The sequence below is a fragment of the Sceloporus occidentalis genome, unplaced genomic scaffold (assembly GCF_023333645.1).
Source record: "Sceloporus occidentalis isolate IW3139 unplaced genomic scaffold, rSceOcc1.0.p SCAF_9, whole genome shotgun sequence".
NCBI lineage: Eukaryota > Metazoa > Chordata > Lepidosauria > Squamata > Phrynosomatidae > Sceloporus > Sceloporus occidentalis.
In genome coordinates, this window is record NW_028316989.1 from 37,028,476 (window position 1) to 37,042,690 (window position 14,215).

Below are 14,215 nucleotides of genomic sequence, written 5' to 3' on the forward strand. Positions count from 1 at the left end.
GTGTACTTTGCCACCTTTGTCTGATGGGTCAAGGCTGATTGTTTTGGTGAGCTGTGGTGACGTGTGACTGTGTGCTCAATTGTTCTGTTGGGTGTAGACCCAGGTCCTGAGCACCTGGTCTCAGGGAGGCAGGGCTTTTGCTCAGAACAAGTGAGTCGGAAGATTCCCTGGAGAAGGAACTAGCAGCCAGTAGTGCTCTATGTAGCTATAGTCCCTGACTCTTGAGCTCGGTGGTGGAGCTTGGTGAACAAGTGAAGCGAACGGGTGTTTTACATGGGTGTGTAACAGGAGAGTATCATGGACTGCCCTGGGCCTGACTTAGAGGCACAGTCACAGGACTCAGACTCTGAAGACATGGAGGAAGCTGAGACAGAGCAGATCTGAGGTTGTCTGGATCAGCAGTCCCAGAGCAGGCTCAGGAAGCTGCAGAGGGAGAAACAGACTCTATGGACTCTAGGCTGCAGGTGCTAGGACCTGTGCAGAGAAGGCAGGTCAAGGAGTCCTTGAGGAGGCCTTCCAGGCTGGAAGCCAAGAGGAGAACTAATAGGTTTCAGCTGAGAGAAACAGGCCTTTTAAAAGACCTCCAGCTGCAGAGGTTCTTTGCAGCCAACTAACAGTTGTGCAGCCTTGTTGTTCCTGTGTTGTTTGCTCTTGGATTCAAGTTACCCAACCTCTGGACTTGCCTTGTGACTACGCTCTTGCCTCTGCCCTTTGCTGTGACTGACTGATTGGTATTGTACAACCATTGGACTGGAATCTGGACTACTCCTTTGTGTATTCCCCTGCTGTGCTGCCCTCAGTAGAGGTAAGTAGGACAGGGAGCTTTTGAGAGGGAAGCCCAGTGGAACACACTCCTTTGGAGTGTGGTGGAGTCTGCTTCTTTGGAGGTTTTAAACAGAGACTGGATGGCCAACTGATGGGGGGGGGGCCTTTGATACTGTGTTCCTGCAAGGCAAGAGGTTGAACGAGATGGCCCTTGGGGTCTGTTCCAACTCTATGATTGTATGATTCTGTGAACAACAGGAGTTACGATACCATTGACACTGGAGCTACCAAGTTCCACTAACTGAGACAAGCTTGCCAGCCAGCCAGAATTTCATCTTTGTCTCTAGAATAAAGGGTTATAAAGTTTGGGGATGGGAAGTTTGTTTGCAATTTTGAAACTTACTTTTGAAACTTACATTATGGGCATTTTAACAAACCCCAAATTTCTTTGTGTTGGAACAGGCAATGAAATTAAATGGCTGGGGATACAGCTGAATTGCTGTGTTCATCTGTCACTCAAAGCTTGAGACATTTTCTGTAGCCTAGATGTTCCTTGAAAACATCTATGTTTCTTATTCATCATCTTCTGAAAGTAAAAATATCCATTTTGCCCACATGAACAGCTTCCATGAATTCTTTCTATGAATTCTAACAAACCAAGGAGTACATTTTCTATGTTATTTTAAATCAAGTTGCAACAAAACTGATTAATTTGTACATTTCTCCAATAAAATCTAGGGGTGTTAGCCACAGATGAACTATGTATTATCAGTGAATGTAATGGTCTCAAATGCTGTTGTTTCAAATATGCACAGGGAACTGTTCCTGGCCATGCTGGGTGTGTTTGTTCTCCTTTTTCTTCAACTTCATGCCCTGAATCACTCTATTCCACGAGGTCATTCCCATACTTTGTTCTGAACTGTTGCTAAGCAATGTCCCAGCGAGGATATAGGACAATGGTACATCACAGTTTGTTCTTTCTGTGATGAATGTTCGACATGTGAGACACACCCAAGCAGCTTGGGAACATACATCTCTTCCAGAAACCAGAATTCCCACATAACTACACATTGGGCAGTGATCAGGTTTTGAAGCTAGCCACAACTCAATTAATGTAATTCGTATAGCTGTAGGAGAAGTCTTTAATTTGGAAGCATGGATGCTTTGCCCTTCAGCATTTGCAGTGCTTCAGTTAGCTATCACCAAACCTCCAAACGCTGGGGGGAAAGTTATGTGCAAAATAGAAAGAGAATTATATTTTCTACAACATAGAATATTAGAGTCTCTGTGTGCTAAACGCCAAGGAAGAGAGAGCCATAATGCTTCATGTAAAATTTATATGAGTTGAAGAAAATAAAATTAGTGTTAGAATATATTAATATTGGGTAGTGAATCAGCCTTCATGTTCTCATGCAGTATACCTCTGGAACAAAACAAATTATGGAAGGCTGTCACCCTATACCTTGGTTGTGAGTTTCCCACAGACATTTGAGTTTGCTACCAATAGACACAATGCTGAGTTGCATGAATTTTTGGCATAATATCCTTCCTAATCTGACCTGGAAATGCTGCAGATTGATCTTCTACATGCAGAACATCAGGGTTACCATGGGGCTTTAGCTTTTAGGCTTGTGAGGGCAGGCCTTGCATGGAACTGAAAATACCCCTTATAAACTCTGGACCCTTTTACAAGCAGTTGCTGCTGCAGCATGTGCTTGAATTCCATTGCCCTGAATAGCCAGTGGGGAAGAATTTGGAAATATTGGCTGGCATTCTGTATTGCAGTTAGAGATGTGTAAGCTATACCGTAATCACTAACATGTGATAGTCTCAATGGTGGCACTATTGCCACCATCATAAATACCTCCCAAACCTACTTTACCAGGCAGCAGTTGCACCAAGATAGAGAGATCTGTTCAGCTGGTGACCAGGGCATAGGATGAGGAGGTTTTCATTCTCTCCCACCAGCAAGCAAGGCTGCAAGAAAGAATTGCATCAAGAATTTCTGATTTTTGCAGCCTTATTTGTTGGTGGGAGGGAGTAGAATATCCTCCTGTACCCTGATCACCAATGGAACAAACCTCAGTTTAGCTGGTAAAGTAAACCGGGGGATGATCAGACCCAGGAGACATTTCTTAATTGTGCATTCCTAACAAAGTAGGCAATGTAGAATATGGCCCTCACTTTTGGAGACTCAGAATCTCCCAACCAGCAATCTTTTCAGAGCAATTTTTCCAAGCTCTGTTTGGAAAATACATCCTGTCTACTTCAAGGAGATGGAGGAGGAGATGTTGTTTTCCTTTGACAGATAAAGCACCAGCTCTCTGAAGCAGAAATTGGGGGACACAGCTATTGAAGGAATGTGCTGTACATCATATTTTCTCCATTGGAATGTGCTGTGTCAAAAGCATATTGCATCTCCCAGGGGAAATCTTATTCTATATATCTTTCTTCCCTGTGTGGAATTCATCAGGCAATATTGACACCTCTCAACCACCCAGGTCAGATTTTATTTTTCTCCTGTTATAATAGAGGCCAATTGTTGATGCTGGATTCACTCTCTGATTTTTAATTCCCTTTTTTGTCATCTTTCCCATGAACTAATAAGCCACAGTGGATGTGAAAGCATGAACAAATGTGAATACTGCACCAAGAACTTTCATGTACCATTGACATTTGCTTCCCACCCTAATAATTTAGAGCTGTTAACATACCAGAAAGTTAAAAAAAAAACCCTTCCCATCACTTGTCATTACACCGTTTATGAAGAATTATGAGTAATAGCTTTAGTTCTTGTTTATTCCATAGCACATATTCTCAATTACAGGAATAAGGGGCATGCAAAGCAACAGCTTGAGTTGGGGATGAGTTAGTTGTCTGAGTCTACCATTCAAAGTACATAATTTACTGTAAAATAACATATATATTCTGAAACATAATTTATGTTTCATACCTAGGGTCTTTCCCTTGTAATGTGACACCAGCATTCTTGTCAAGGGTTGGAATCACAGGAGACTAGCCTTGCCTACATAGTTGTGAAACAAACATGGAAAACTGACAGCTCTGTTCCTTCACAGCTAAATAACATCCAGGAAACATTATCCAATGATTGCAAAAACTGATCATTAATCTGCTTCATAGCTGTTCAGCAATAGGGAATTCTTGGGATTACACTTATCACCATGCCTGCTAACATCAAAACATAGGCTGGAATTCAGTATGGGACTTAGGTCTGTGGAAAACAAAACTGAGCAGTTTTACAGTTATCTGTATTCAGCAAAGAGTTGCCATGACATTACTATGTGGGAGAGCTAGCAAAGTGACCAATGCACATTGTGCTCTCATCCAAAGAATGACTAGGGACTGCTGATGCAATGGAACAATGTGCGTGTGCATATTTATACTGCTGAAGCACCATTTTGGATCTTAGCCCTTTTATTTCGATCTTTGAGGTATCTTCAAAGGTCACAGGGCATTTTGTGGGCTGCTTTATTGTACAACTTGCCATGAAATACATTAGCATGCAGAGTAGAAGGCTGTCTATACAAGCCTAGGTGAATGTAGCATATAAAAATGTAACAACAATTCACAGATTGTGATTTTGGACACTGAGAAATTCATTTTCAGCTTCATGCATAGCAAGCAAGGCACATTAGGTTGAAGTACTGACTAACAATGAGTCCTCTGAAAATTTTTCACTAATCTTAATCTACAAAATATTAAAATCTTCTATACACACCACCTCAGTATAGGGAATAATCTTGCACATTGATTCCAAAGCCTATTTCCCACGTGTATAAAAGTTATGAAAGGTCTTGTGGTATTTCCTACATGGAAGTATTTTACTGAAGGAAATTAATCTCCCTCATACATAGTTTGCTGATGGCTCCTTTTCATTCAGCCCACTGTTTTATTTTCAGGTTCAAAAATCAAAGGCAAGGTACAGCCAGTAACTTCTTGGGTTTACGTTTAAAGTAAGCAAAGCTGCCAAAGTTTGTGTGGTTTCTGTCTCACAGCATAAATATTCCTTTATTCACCTGAATTTTATTCCAAATTGATTCAAACCTTGGCCTCAGTTTGTGAATCACAGTCCAGGAGTTCTTGAAAATGAGCCCAGCTTCAATAAGAGGTTCATGAACCTGAAAACCCTGACTATTCTGGTGTGGGATGGGTTGGGGGTTGAAATTAAACCTAAAACTTGCTTTCACCTGTTTTAGGTTACTGCTTCCAGTGTAGCTGTATATTCTTGGATAGCGCACATCAGAAAATGTGAAGCCAGTCTTTTGCTATGCAATATTTTATTGGCTACTCGGATTATGGACTGTATCATTGTTCGTAATGGCAGAAGGTTTTATAGCATGATGCCAACTTAACTCTGGGCAAATTCTAGAAGATCTCTTGACAATTTAAGAAGCAATATTAACCTATTTCCACATACTTTGGTAGATTCGCTTGAAGTGTTTACCCATCCAACACCCCAAAAAAACCACATTCGCATTGTTTTGGCTGCACATTTGATTATTTCATTGTTGCAGTTAGATTTGCTCCAGTAAGCAAGGTAGGGCACCTATAACCTACAAAATAATACATGGGTTTATAGACTGGCTGGAATCTTGTTCAGTGCAATTGGTCCTCCATCTCCACAGATTCTTTATCCATAGATTCAAGCATCCGCAGCTTGAAAATATTCCAAAAATATATCAATTCCAAATGTAAAATTTGATTATTATTTTTTCCTATTTGATATGAGGGACACCATTTCACTATGCCACTGTATATAATGGGACTTCAGCACCCACAAATTTTGTTATCCATGGAGCCCCTAGAACCAAATCCAAATGGATAGCAAGGGCCCACTGTATTTATAAACCAGACTTACTACATTAATATTGTAATTCACATTTACAGTTGTGACACCAAATACTCGCCCAAACGCCGCCATCTAGCCCAGTTCCCCACTATGCAAAAACACACAATTAAAGCACTCCTGAGAAATGGCTATCTCAGATCCCCATTGAAGGAGAGTCCACCATTCCCTGTGGCAGCCCCTGTCATTTCTGCCTCCTGCAACCAAGGTGAGAGCAGTTGCTTCTCCGTGGTTTGAATCATCTCAGACTTTCTCTTAAAATGTCAGGTTCAAAGGAGAAGTGTGATCTTATCTCCCTGCTGCTGATATTTGGGAAAGAAAAGAAGTGGCAGGAGAGACTCCTGTGTGCCTTTCTTTCCCCCAGTTGCAGTGCAAGTCACACTCCAGCAAACAGCAGAGCCTGGTGAGCTGAAAGATAGATTTGTGGATGCCTCATATTAGAATTTGTTCTTAGCAAATGAACGTATTTTCAAAACCAACTAGGTAAATCCTATATGCTACCACAAATCTATATGAAGGTGTGTACAAAGAATTGCTTCATAAATGAATCGGTTTGGATGCTTGGATCTAATAATGCCTGCAAACCTAAGTAAGGCCCCATACAGACAGGCCAAAATAAAGCTGCTTCGAGTCACTTTGGAGGTATGCTGTTTAAATGATGCATGCATACGAAGAGTCTGGAAGTTGCACCAAAGCAGCGCTCCAGTCCTTAGGGCTGGATCATGGCTTTGGCGTGGCTTCTGGACTCTTAGTACGCATGCATCATTTAAACAGCATACCTCCAAAGTGACCCAAAGCAGCTTTATTTTGGCCTGTCTGTATGGGGCCTAAGTTTAGCATCCAAACAGCATGAAGGACCTCTTCTGTGGACCTTTGTTCAGAATCCTTTTTTCTGATGAAAAACCTTGGAGGTCTCTGATAAGATACACATCAAGACACAACTGTAAGAAATGAAGCTGGAGCTCTGTGGGAGGTATAATGCCAAAAAAGAGAGCATTTGTAATATAAGCAAATGACTGGCATTAAAATCAATTTGTTTTTTGAAAGAGTCAACATTTGCTGGGGGAAAAAACCTTTGAAAACACAATATTCTTATACCATAAATAGGTCTCAGCAGTATCAGTGCCGCATGCTGAAGAATATTGGTTCCTCTAAGTTGGTACAGACAAAATTATTTTGTTATGACTTCAGCTAAATCATAAAACTCAAGTGTCTTTGCCAAGACATTTTCATATTTGTGTGACCTTCAGCTGCAAAACACTGGCTTAAAAATGTATCCAACTCTCTGCTTGGCAAGCAATTCCTGGGTCTCTGGGGACAAAATTTCTCCTTCCCTTTGACAGGCATTTCACCTTCGCACACATTGTTTTCTTAAACTCTATTATATATGCTAAACTGGCTCCTTTTGTTATAAACTGTCTCATGTGCCAGCAATAATATACAGTTCGTGGGAAAACTATATGTTTCCCTGTAACACTCACCGCTGAAAAGCTAGGACTTGGGCAAAATATTCTAACACTGCTATATTGTACTCATGTCTTTTCTCCTATATCATTAAATGGAAACCATTGAGACTAAGCCAGTTTTAAATAAGACTATATTCCTGGCCATTCATGCCTTAGTCGAATTCCAATTAGCCTACTGTCCTTGAACAGAACACAGAAACATATACTAGTTCAAAATGGCATAACATATTAGGAATAGTAGGTTGGAACAAGTTCTTCTGGACAAAAGGGGTATCCATTTAATTGATTTTAAAGGACCATAGCTCATCCTATTCAGAACAGTCCCATTAATTTGTATAGTATTTCCAGGAGGCTAGATGAGTTAGGCCCTGAACAGACCGGTGATAAATGCCGGCATCAGGGCAAAGTGGGGATGTGGTGACCACGTGCCGTGCACCCCGACACCCTCCCCATGCCGCATGATGCTGTGCACTCCATCACATGGCAGGAGGCGTCACGGTGCTCCCTTGGTGCATGTTCTACCTCAACACCACTTAAAGTCTTCTTGATGCAAAAGCATGAAGACTTTTTGAGAAATTCAATGGTCTCTGCTTCACAAAGGATGGAGACATACTGGATTGCAAAGTAAGTTTCTTTTTGTTTTGCAAATGGATGTTAAATTTCTTGGGCTTTGAGAATCTCCCAGGAGCCACATGGCCAGAATGAGGAGGTGCCAGCCTGCAAGTAATATCCCTCTTTACCACCTGAACTGAGAACAAAGAGCAAAATGCAAGCCTATGACTACCATCTTCAATTTTTTTTCCTCCTGTATGGCCTTTAATCCGTTGCCTGATGAAGTAGCCAGTGGAACTTCGAAAGCTTGCAACATGTATAGTATAAATTTTGCTTGGCCCAATAAAGGGATAACTGTTTGGTGAATTTTTGATGTTACTGAACTGTCATCCAGAGGACATTTTCATCAGCTGCCCCTAGACTGTGAAATGACTTCCTGGGAAAGATTTGATAGCTAAACATGCTATTTGAATTTAAAACAGTATTAAAGACTTATCTCTTCCAGCTGGCCTATCTGGTCGATTTTAAATTGGAATGTTTTAATTTTATTGTAATTTTGTAGTTAACCACCTTCGAGTCGATCTCACCTCATGGCAACCCTGTGGATGAGACATCTCCAAGTCTCCCTATCCTTCACTGCTCTGCTCAGGTCTTGTAAATTCATGCCCATGGTCTCTTCAATAGAGACCATCCATTTAGCATGTGGCCATCCTCTCTTTCTACTTCCCTCTACCTTCCCTAGCATTATTGTTTTTTCCAATGAGTAGTGCCTTCTCGTGATGTGGCCAAAGTACGACAGCCTCAGTTTCATCTTATTGGCTTCCAGGGAGATTTCTGGCTTGAGCCATTTGTTTGTCTTTTCTGCTGTCCACAGAGTCCTCAGCACTCTTCTCCAGCACCACATCTCAAAAGAATTGATTTTCTATTATATTGACTATAATAGATAAAAAAGAAAGTAGAAAACATTTGAAAACAATTTTGTACATGGTAACAGTAGAAAAATTCAGAAATTTCCTCTATAGTTGATTGGTGTTGAGGTCATTTGATGTAACGGAAATGGACAAACTGGTGATGTATTTGAAAGATAAGACAATTATAGAGAGAAACGACATCTGGGATCCGTTAATGATATTATAAAGACAGATGGTCATAGATAAAGAAATTAGGGAAATAACAATTATTTAAAAATATTGTGGGATTCTGGGATGGATAAATCAACCAAAGACCGGCTGAGATAGGACGACATTTTAAAACAAGTATCAGGTGAGGTTACAGTAGAACTAAAAGATCCAAACGCTATACAAAGTATAGACCAGAGGATAAACTGGTTTCTATATAATCAATTACAGGACATATTTAAGCTTGACCAGAAAAAAACAAGGCATTAAAAAAAATGAGATTGACACAATAATACTATCTGACAAACCAAAACTAATTTCTAAATTATACAGAGCCCTTTTAGAAAGAGAACTAGAAGAAGAAATAGTGAAAGACCATATGAGCAGATGGGCCAAGGACATCAGGAGAGAAATTCATATAGACAATTGGATTCAAGCTAGACAATCATAGAATCATAGAGTTGGAAGGGACCGCAAGGGCCATCCAGTCCAACCCCATTCTGTCATGCAGGAACTCTCAATCAAAGCATCCCTGACAGATGGCCATCCAGCCTCTGCTTAAAGACCTCCAAGGAAGGAGACTCCACTACACTCCAAGGCAGTGTGTTCCACTGTCAAACAGCCCTTACTGTCAGGAAGTTCCTCTTAATGTTGAGCTGGAATATCTGTTCCTGGAGCTTGCATCCATTGCTCCATTGTCCTGTTCTCTGGAGCAGCAGAAAACAAGTTTGCTCCCTCCTCAATATGACATCCCTTCAAATATTGAAACAGGGCTATCATATCACCTCTTAACCTTCTCTTCTCCAGGCTAAACATCCCCAGCTCCCTAAGTTGTTCCTCATAGGGCTTTACGGTTTCCAGACTCTTCACCATTTTAGTCGCCCTTCTCTGGACACGCTCCAGTTTCTCCACATCCTTTTTAAATTGTGGTACCCAGAAATGGACACAATATACCAGGTGGGGCCTGACCAGAGCAGAATACAGTGGTACTATTCTCTTAATCTAAACACTATACTTCTATTGATGCAGCCTAAAATCACATTGGCCTTGTTAGCTGCCACATTGCACTGTTATGTTCAACTTGTGTCTACTTGGACTCCTAGATCCCTTTCACATGTAATCTTCATTCAGACAGGTGTCTCCCATCCTATATCTATGCATATTCACATATAGATTTACTAAAAACCAGAATATGAGGGAAAACGTCTTCAAAATGAAGACAAAAATGGCATCTGACACCAGCCAGGCTGGCAAAAATCTATAAAAACTGCAACCTTATATGTTAGAAGTGTCAGAAAAGCTATGGATCCTGGTTTCATGTGTGGTGGAAATTTTTTTGGAAATTTCTGTAACATATTGGAGATATCATTTGAGCTTATACCTGAATTGTATCTTTTAAATATGTTACAAAGTATACAAATTGTTGATAGAAACAAATTTTGGAAAATAATTTTATACATGATTTCGATTGCAAGAACTTTGCTGGCGCAAACTTTGGAAACGGCTGAAATACCTTCTATGGACAATTGGCTATGCAAAATAATAGAAGCATCTGAAATGAACAAAGTATCATGTGCTATTGATGGAGATTATTATAGTAAGCATAACCAAAGTTGGCAAGCTCTATTTACATATTGTGAAAAGGTTTATCATTAAGTAAAGCACCTTGAAGAAAAGAAACATGGAAGGCAACTGGTCCTCCAGGCACAAAACTTAAAAGTATCAGTTTCAAAACACAGTCATGCCAGCTAAACCTTAACATACTACATGCTTGTTATCAATGTAAATTTTCATGTCTTCATAGAATCATAGAACTGTAGAGTTGGAAGAGACCACAAGAGCTTGGTTGGCTCATACATAATACATTTCAATTCGTGGAACTCACTTTTTCAGATGCGCTGAAAACTGTGCTTCCTAGGAAGATGGAGAAGCAACAAGCAACGATTGCTGAGAATTTTGTGTGTTGCAAGCATGGCAGAATAAACAAATTTTGCAATCAGACAGAATACAGCAATGAAATGTCACAGTTAGTCTCATGAATATTAAGATTTCCAGGTGTATTGCATGAGATTATAAGGAGTTTTTGCAATTTTTTTTGCCCATTCTGCTCCTAAACCAGATCTGCATGAAACCTCTCTGTACTGCTTTGGTGCAATTTTAGCAAAAACAGGAAGCCACAAAATGAACTAAAAAAAGAACTGTTTTATTGTGACATTTGACATTGAACCCTTTTTGATATGAATCATGGTAGGCACTCTTTGACATGTGTTACATTGTCATGGTGTAACTGCAGCTTGCACTGTGTCATGTGAATTTTGAGAATGTTTCATGATCCCCACTGACCTCAGTGCATTTTGATTGTCACAGAAATTTCATCACCAGATTTGTGTATACAGTTAAGTAGTTGTTCTTATAAGCACCATTATAAACCCTCGCATGGAAGGTGTTATTAATCTAGTTTACAAATGCTTCATGGATAAAAATAGCTTGGTTACAGTATACACACACTTTAATTTACATGTACTGTATTATAGGTATAACTGAAATAAACTACTGAGCTAAACTTTGGTTGATTGATGCATTTAGACTGAGTAATTGCAATTTCTTTGGCTTCTAAGTCATGTACATATTACAGTGCATTTATAAAATCTAAATGGACATTTTTTTTCTAGCACCAAAAGGATATCATAAACGGCTGACCTAGTAAGATGTAGCTGAAGAAGCAGATTTTTAAGATTGATTTTACAAACAGAAGAATCCATTGATGGAACTTGTGTTCTTGAATCCCTGCTGATAGCTTTTTGACATCTGTGGCCAACCTCCAACAGCAGTCCTGCTATTCAAGGTTCAGCATATCAAAGTATACATTTTCCAAGAAGCCTGAGAAAGTGGTTGCTGTGAGCTACAGATTTCTTCTTGTACCTTGCTTATGTCGAAATGGAATAGTGCTCACGTGTTCAAATGCATTCATGAAGGATTGTACCTGTGATATGGAGAACCTTATTGGGAAATAAAACATTCAAGTCTTGCCTAGCTATCTTTGGTTTTAATTATCGGTCTCTGGTTGGTGAATTAATGAAGCAAAATTTCAATTTTCATTTTCAGGTTGTCTCCTAGCTCACCACTGAGGTAGTCTTTGTCATGCTTATCTTCAAGCTGGTTGAGTTCCTTCTTTTTATAAAGTGGAATACTACTGATCTGTAATGAGTATGTTCCAGGCACTGGCTTCTTCTTTGTTAAGTGAAGGAAGCTTACTCCTTCTCTCTGATTAATCCGAAAGAAACCTCCTTCATTCCCATGGTCTATTAAGTATCGGTTGTGATTTGTCAGTGTTGTGAGAGCAGGGATCAGTTTCAAGATACGATCTTTGTTATTAATATCAGAGATGTTGAAAGAAAGGGTAGCTGGCTTTTCAATATCCCAGCTGGCAAGGTTAACAGCGGCCTCCGTCTCAGGCTGATCCTGTAAAAGAAACAACAAAGGTCAATCTCTCCCTTCTTGCTGTTTTAATTAATTAGTATAATCATCACTTCAAGTATTGACACAGTTTGAAGGATGCCTAAAATATACAGGTACTCCGAATATTTACATAGCATGAACATTATTAATTCAGGGATTTGGCATCCTTTTGTTGGAGCTAACATTTGTAGGACCAATTGAAAATTTTATACAGAGGTTTCTGAACAAGGCAAACTATTTCTGAATAAGCAATAAGTATTTTCCTTCTTTGCACACATACAACATATACATTAAACAGTTGCCCAAAGAAAGAAAGACAGAAAGAAAGAAAGAAAGAAAGAAAGAAAGAAAGAAAGATTGCACATTGGCAGGGTGACCCGAAAGTTAACATTTCTGGTTTAAAGCCATGGCTTTTAGACATATAGTAGACCCTTGGTATCTGCTGGGCTTTGGTTCCAGGACCCTTCATGGATACGAAAAATCTGTGGATGCTTCAGTCCCATTATATCCAATGGTGTAGTAAAATTGTGCCCATTATATAAAATGGCAAAATCAAGATTTTTAAAAAATATGTTCAAGCCGTGGATAGTTGAATCCATCAATGCAGAATCCTTGGATACAGAGGGCCAACTGTATCAGATATCCTTAGTTTTCAGAATGAAAAATTAAGATTTGGGTAAGAAAGCCAGCATGGTGTAGTGGTTTGACTGTTGGTCAGCAACTCTGGAGATCAGGGTTTGATTCTATGCTTGGCCATGGAAACCCACTGGGCGACTTTGAGCAGGTCACAACCCTCAGCCCCCAAAAACTCGGTGTTAGGTTTGCCTAAGTCAGAAATGACATGAAGGCACACAACAACAAGCCAAGTTTTAGGACTGTTAAACTAACATACATACATCTGGTGCATCTTGGCAGGTGGTGGCAAATAAATGACTATTACATCATGATGTTCTATAAATGTTGATTCATTTACCAGGTTTAAACAGAGCTTGGAATATTACTTTTAAAAGGAACCTGTTACTTTATTCATTACTACGAAAACCCAACAGGCCAGCCTCCATGCAGCCACACTGACTTAGTTTTTCTGGTGGCAGTGCTGGCAAGCAACGGTCTCTCTCACTGGAGCAAAACAGAATAGCAGAAAAGGCAATGTCACTTTTAAAAAATATTTTCAAAATTCCCAGCTAACTTAAGTTACTAGTACAGCTTATGTTTTCAATATGTTCTTTCCCGTCCCCTCCTTCCTTGGTACCTCCTCTTCTCATTCTTTTGCTCCTTGTCAGCTGCACAACATCTCACAAAAGGCAGCCAGACAAATGACTTTCCCCACTCCTGCATTGCTCAAATTGAATCAGAACACATACAGTAATGAATAACAGACAGAAACCTGTTACATTCTGTTCTAAAGTAATGTATTGCACCATTGGCTACAAAGTACAGTGCGCCTACATTATACACAGGTGCGTCTTACGTGGCTTCAAGCATATGCTGGAAGCCTGTGCCGGAAGAAGCCTTGGCACGTCAGGAAGAAGCAATGGGGTGTGTGCCTGTGGCACGCGCCTTGCATCGTGCCACAGGCACAAGCCCCATTACTTTTAATGGGACTCAAGCATACACTTTTGTCCCTTACACGGGCGGGGGTCCGGAATGGATCCCCCACGTAAGGGAAGGGCGCACTGTAACAAAAAGTAATCTGCTGCCAAAATAACTTTCTTTAAATTAACCTGCTGCCAAAATAACTTACTAAAAACATGTTACATCCTAATGTTCTGCAAAAAAACATCTAGGGGTAGCTGTGTTGGCCGTATGGCAAATCCTACAACATCCAAACAATGATACTAATGTTATGCATTAACTGACAAAGCCAGCTTTTAAAAATTGCTATTCTTTTCATACTTTCTAATTCTTTGATCCTGTTAACCGAAAACAAGGCAGAGAGAATTTTGGTCAGGACAAAAGGTGACTCACAAAATATGTTATTGTTATTG

The 14,215-nt window shown here is 40.0% G+C and overlaps 2 protein-coding genes across 4 annotated transcripts in view; one reads left to right on the top strand and one right to left on the bottom strand.

The window, feature by feature from the left end:
- Window positions 1-11,767, top strand: part of LOC149307280 (deoxyuridine 5'-triphosphate nucleotidohydrolase-like) — a 69,309-nt gene extending 57,542 nt beyond the window's left edge. The window contains exon 6 of the mRNA XM_089538808.1: window positions 11,441-11,767. Coding sequence (XP_089394934.1) covers window positions 11,441-11,467 — 27 coding nt within the window. The 3' untranslated portion in view covers window positions 11,468-11,767. The remainder of the gene's footprint in view (window positions 1-11,440) is intronic.
- Window positions 10,956-14,215, bottom strand: part of FBN1 (fibrillin 1) — a 195,480-nt gene continuing 192,220 nt past the window's right edge. For all 3 annotated transcript variants that reach the window (XM_089538802.1, XM_089538804.1, XM_089538803.1), the window contains one exon: window positions 10,956-12,230. In XM_089538802.1, coding sequence (XP_089394928.1) covers window positions 11,841-12,230 — 390 coding nt within the window. In that variant the 3' untranslated portion in view covers window positions 10,956-11,840. The remainder of the gene's footprint in view (window positions 12,231-14,215) is intronic.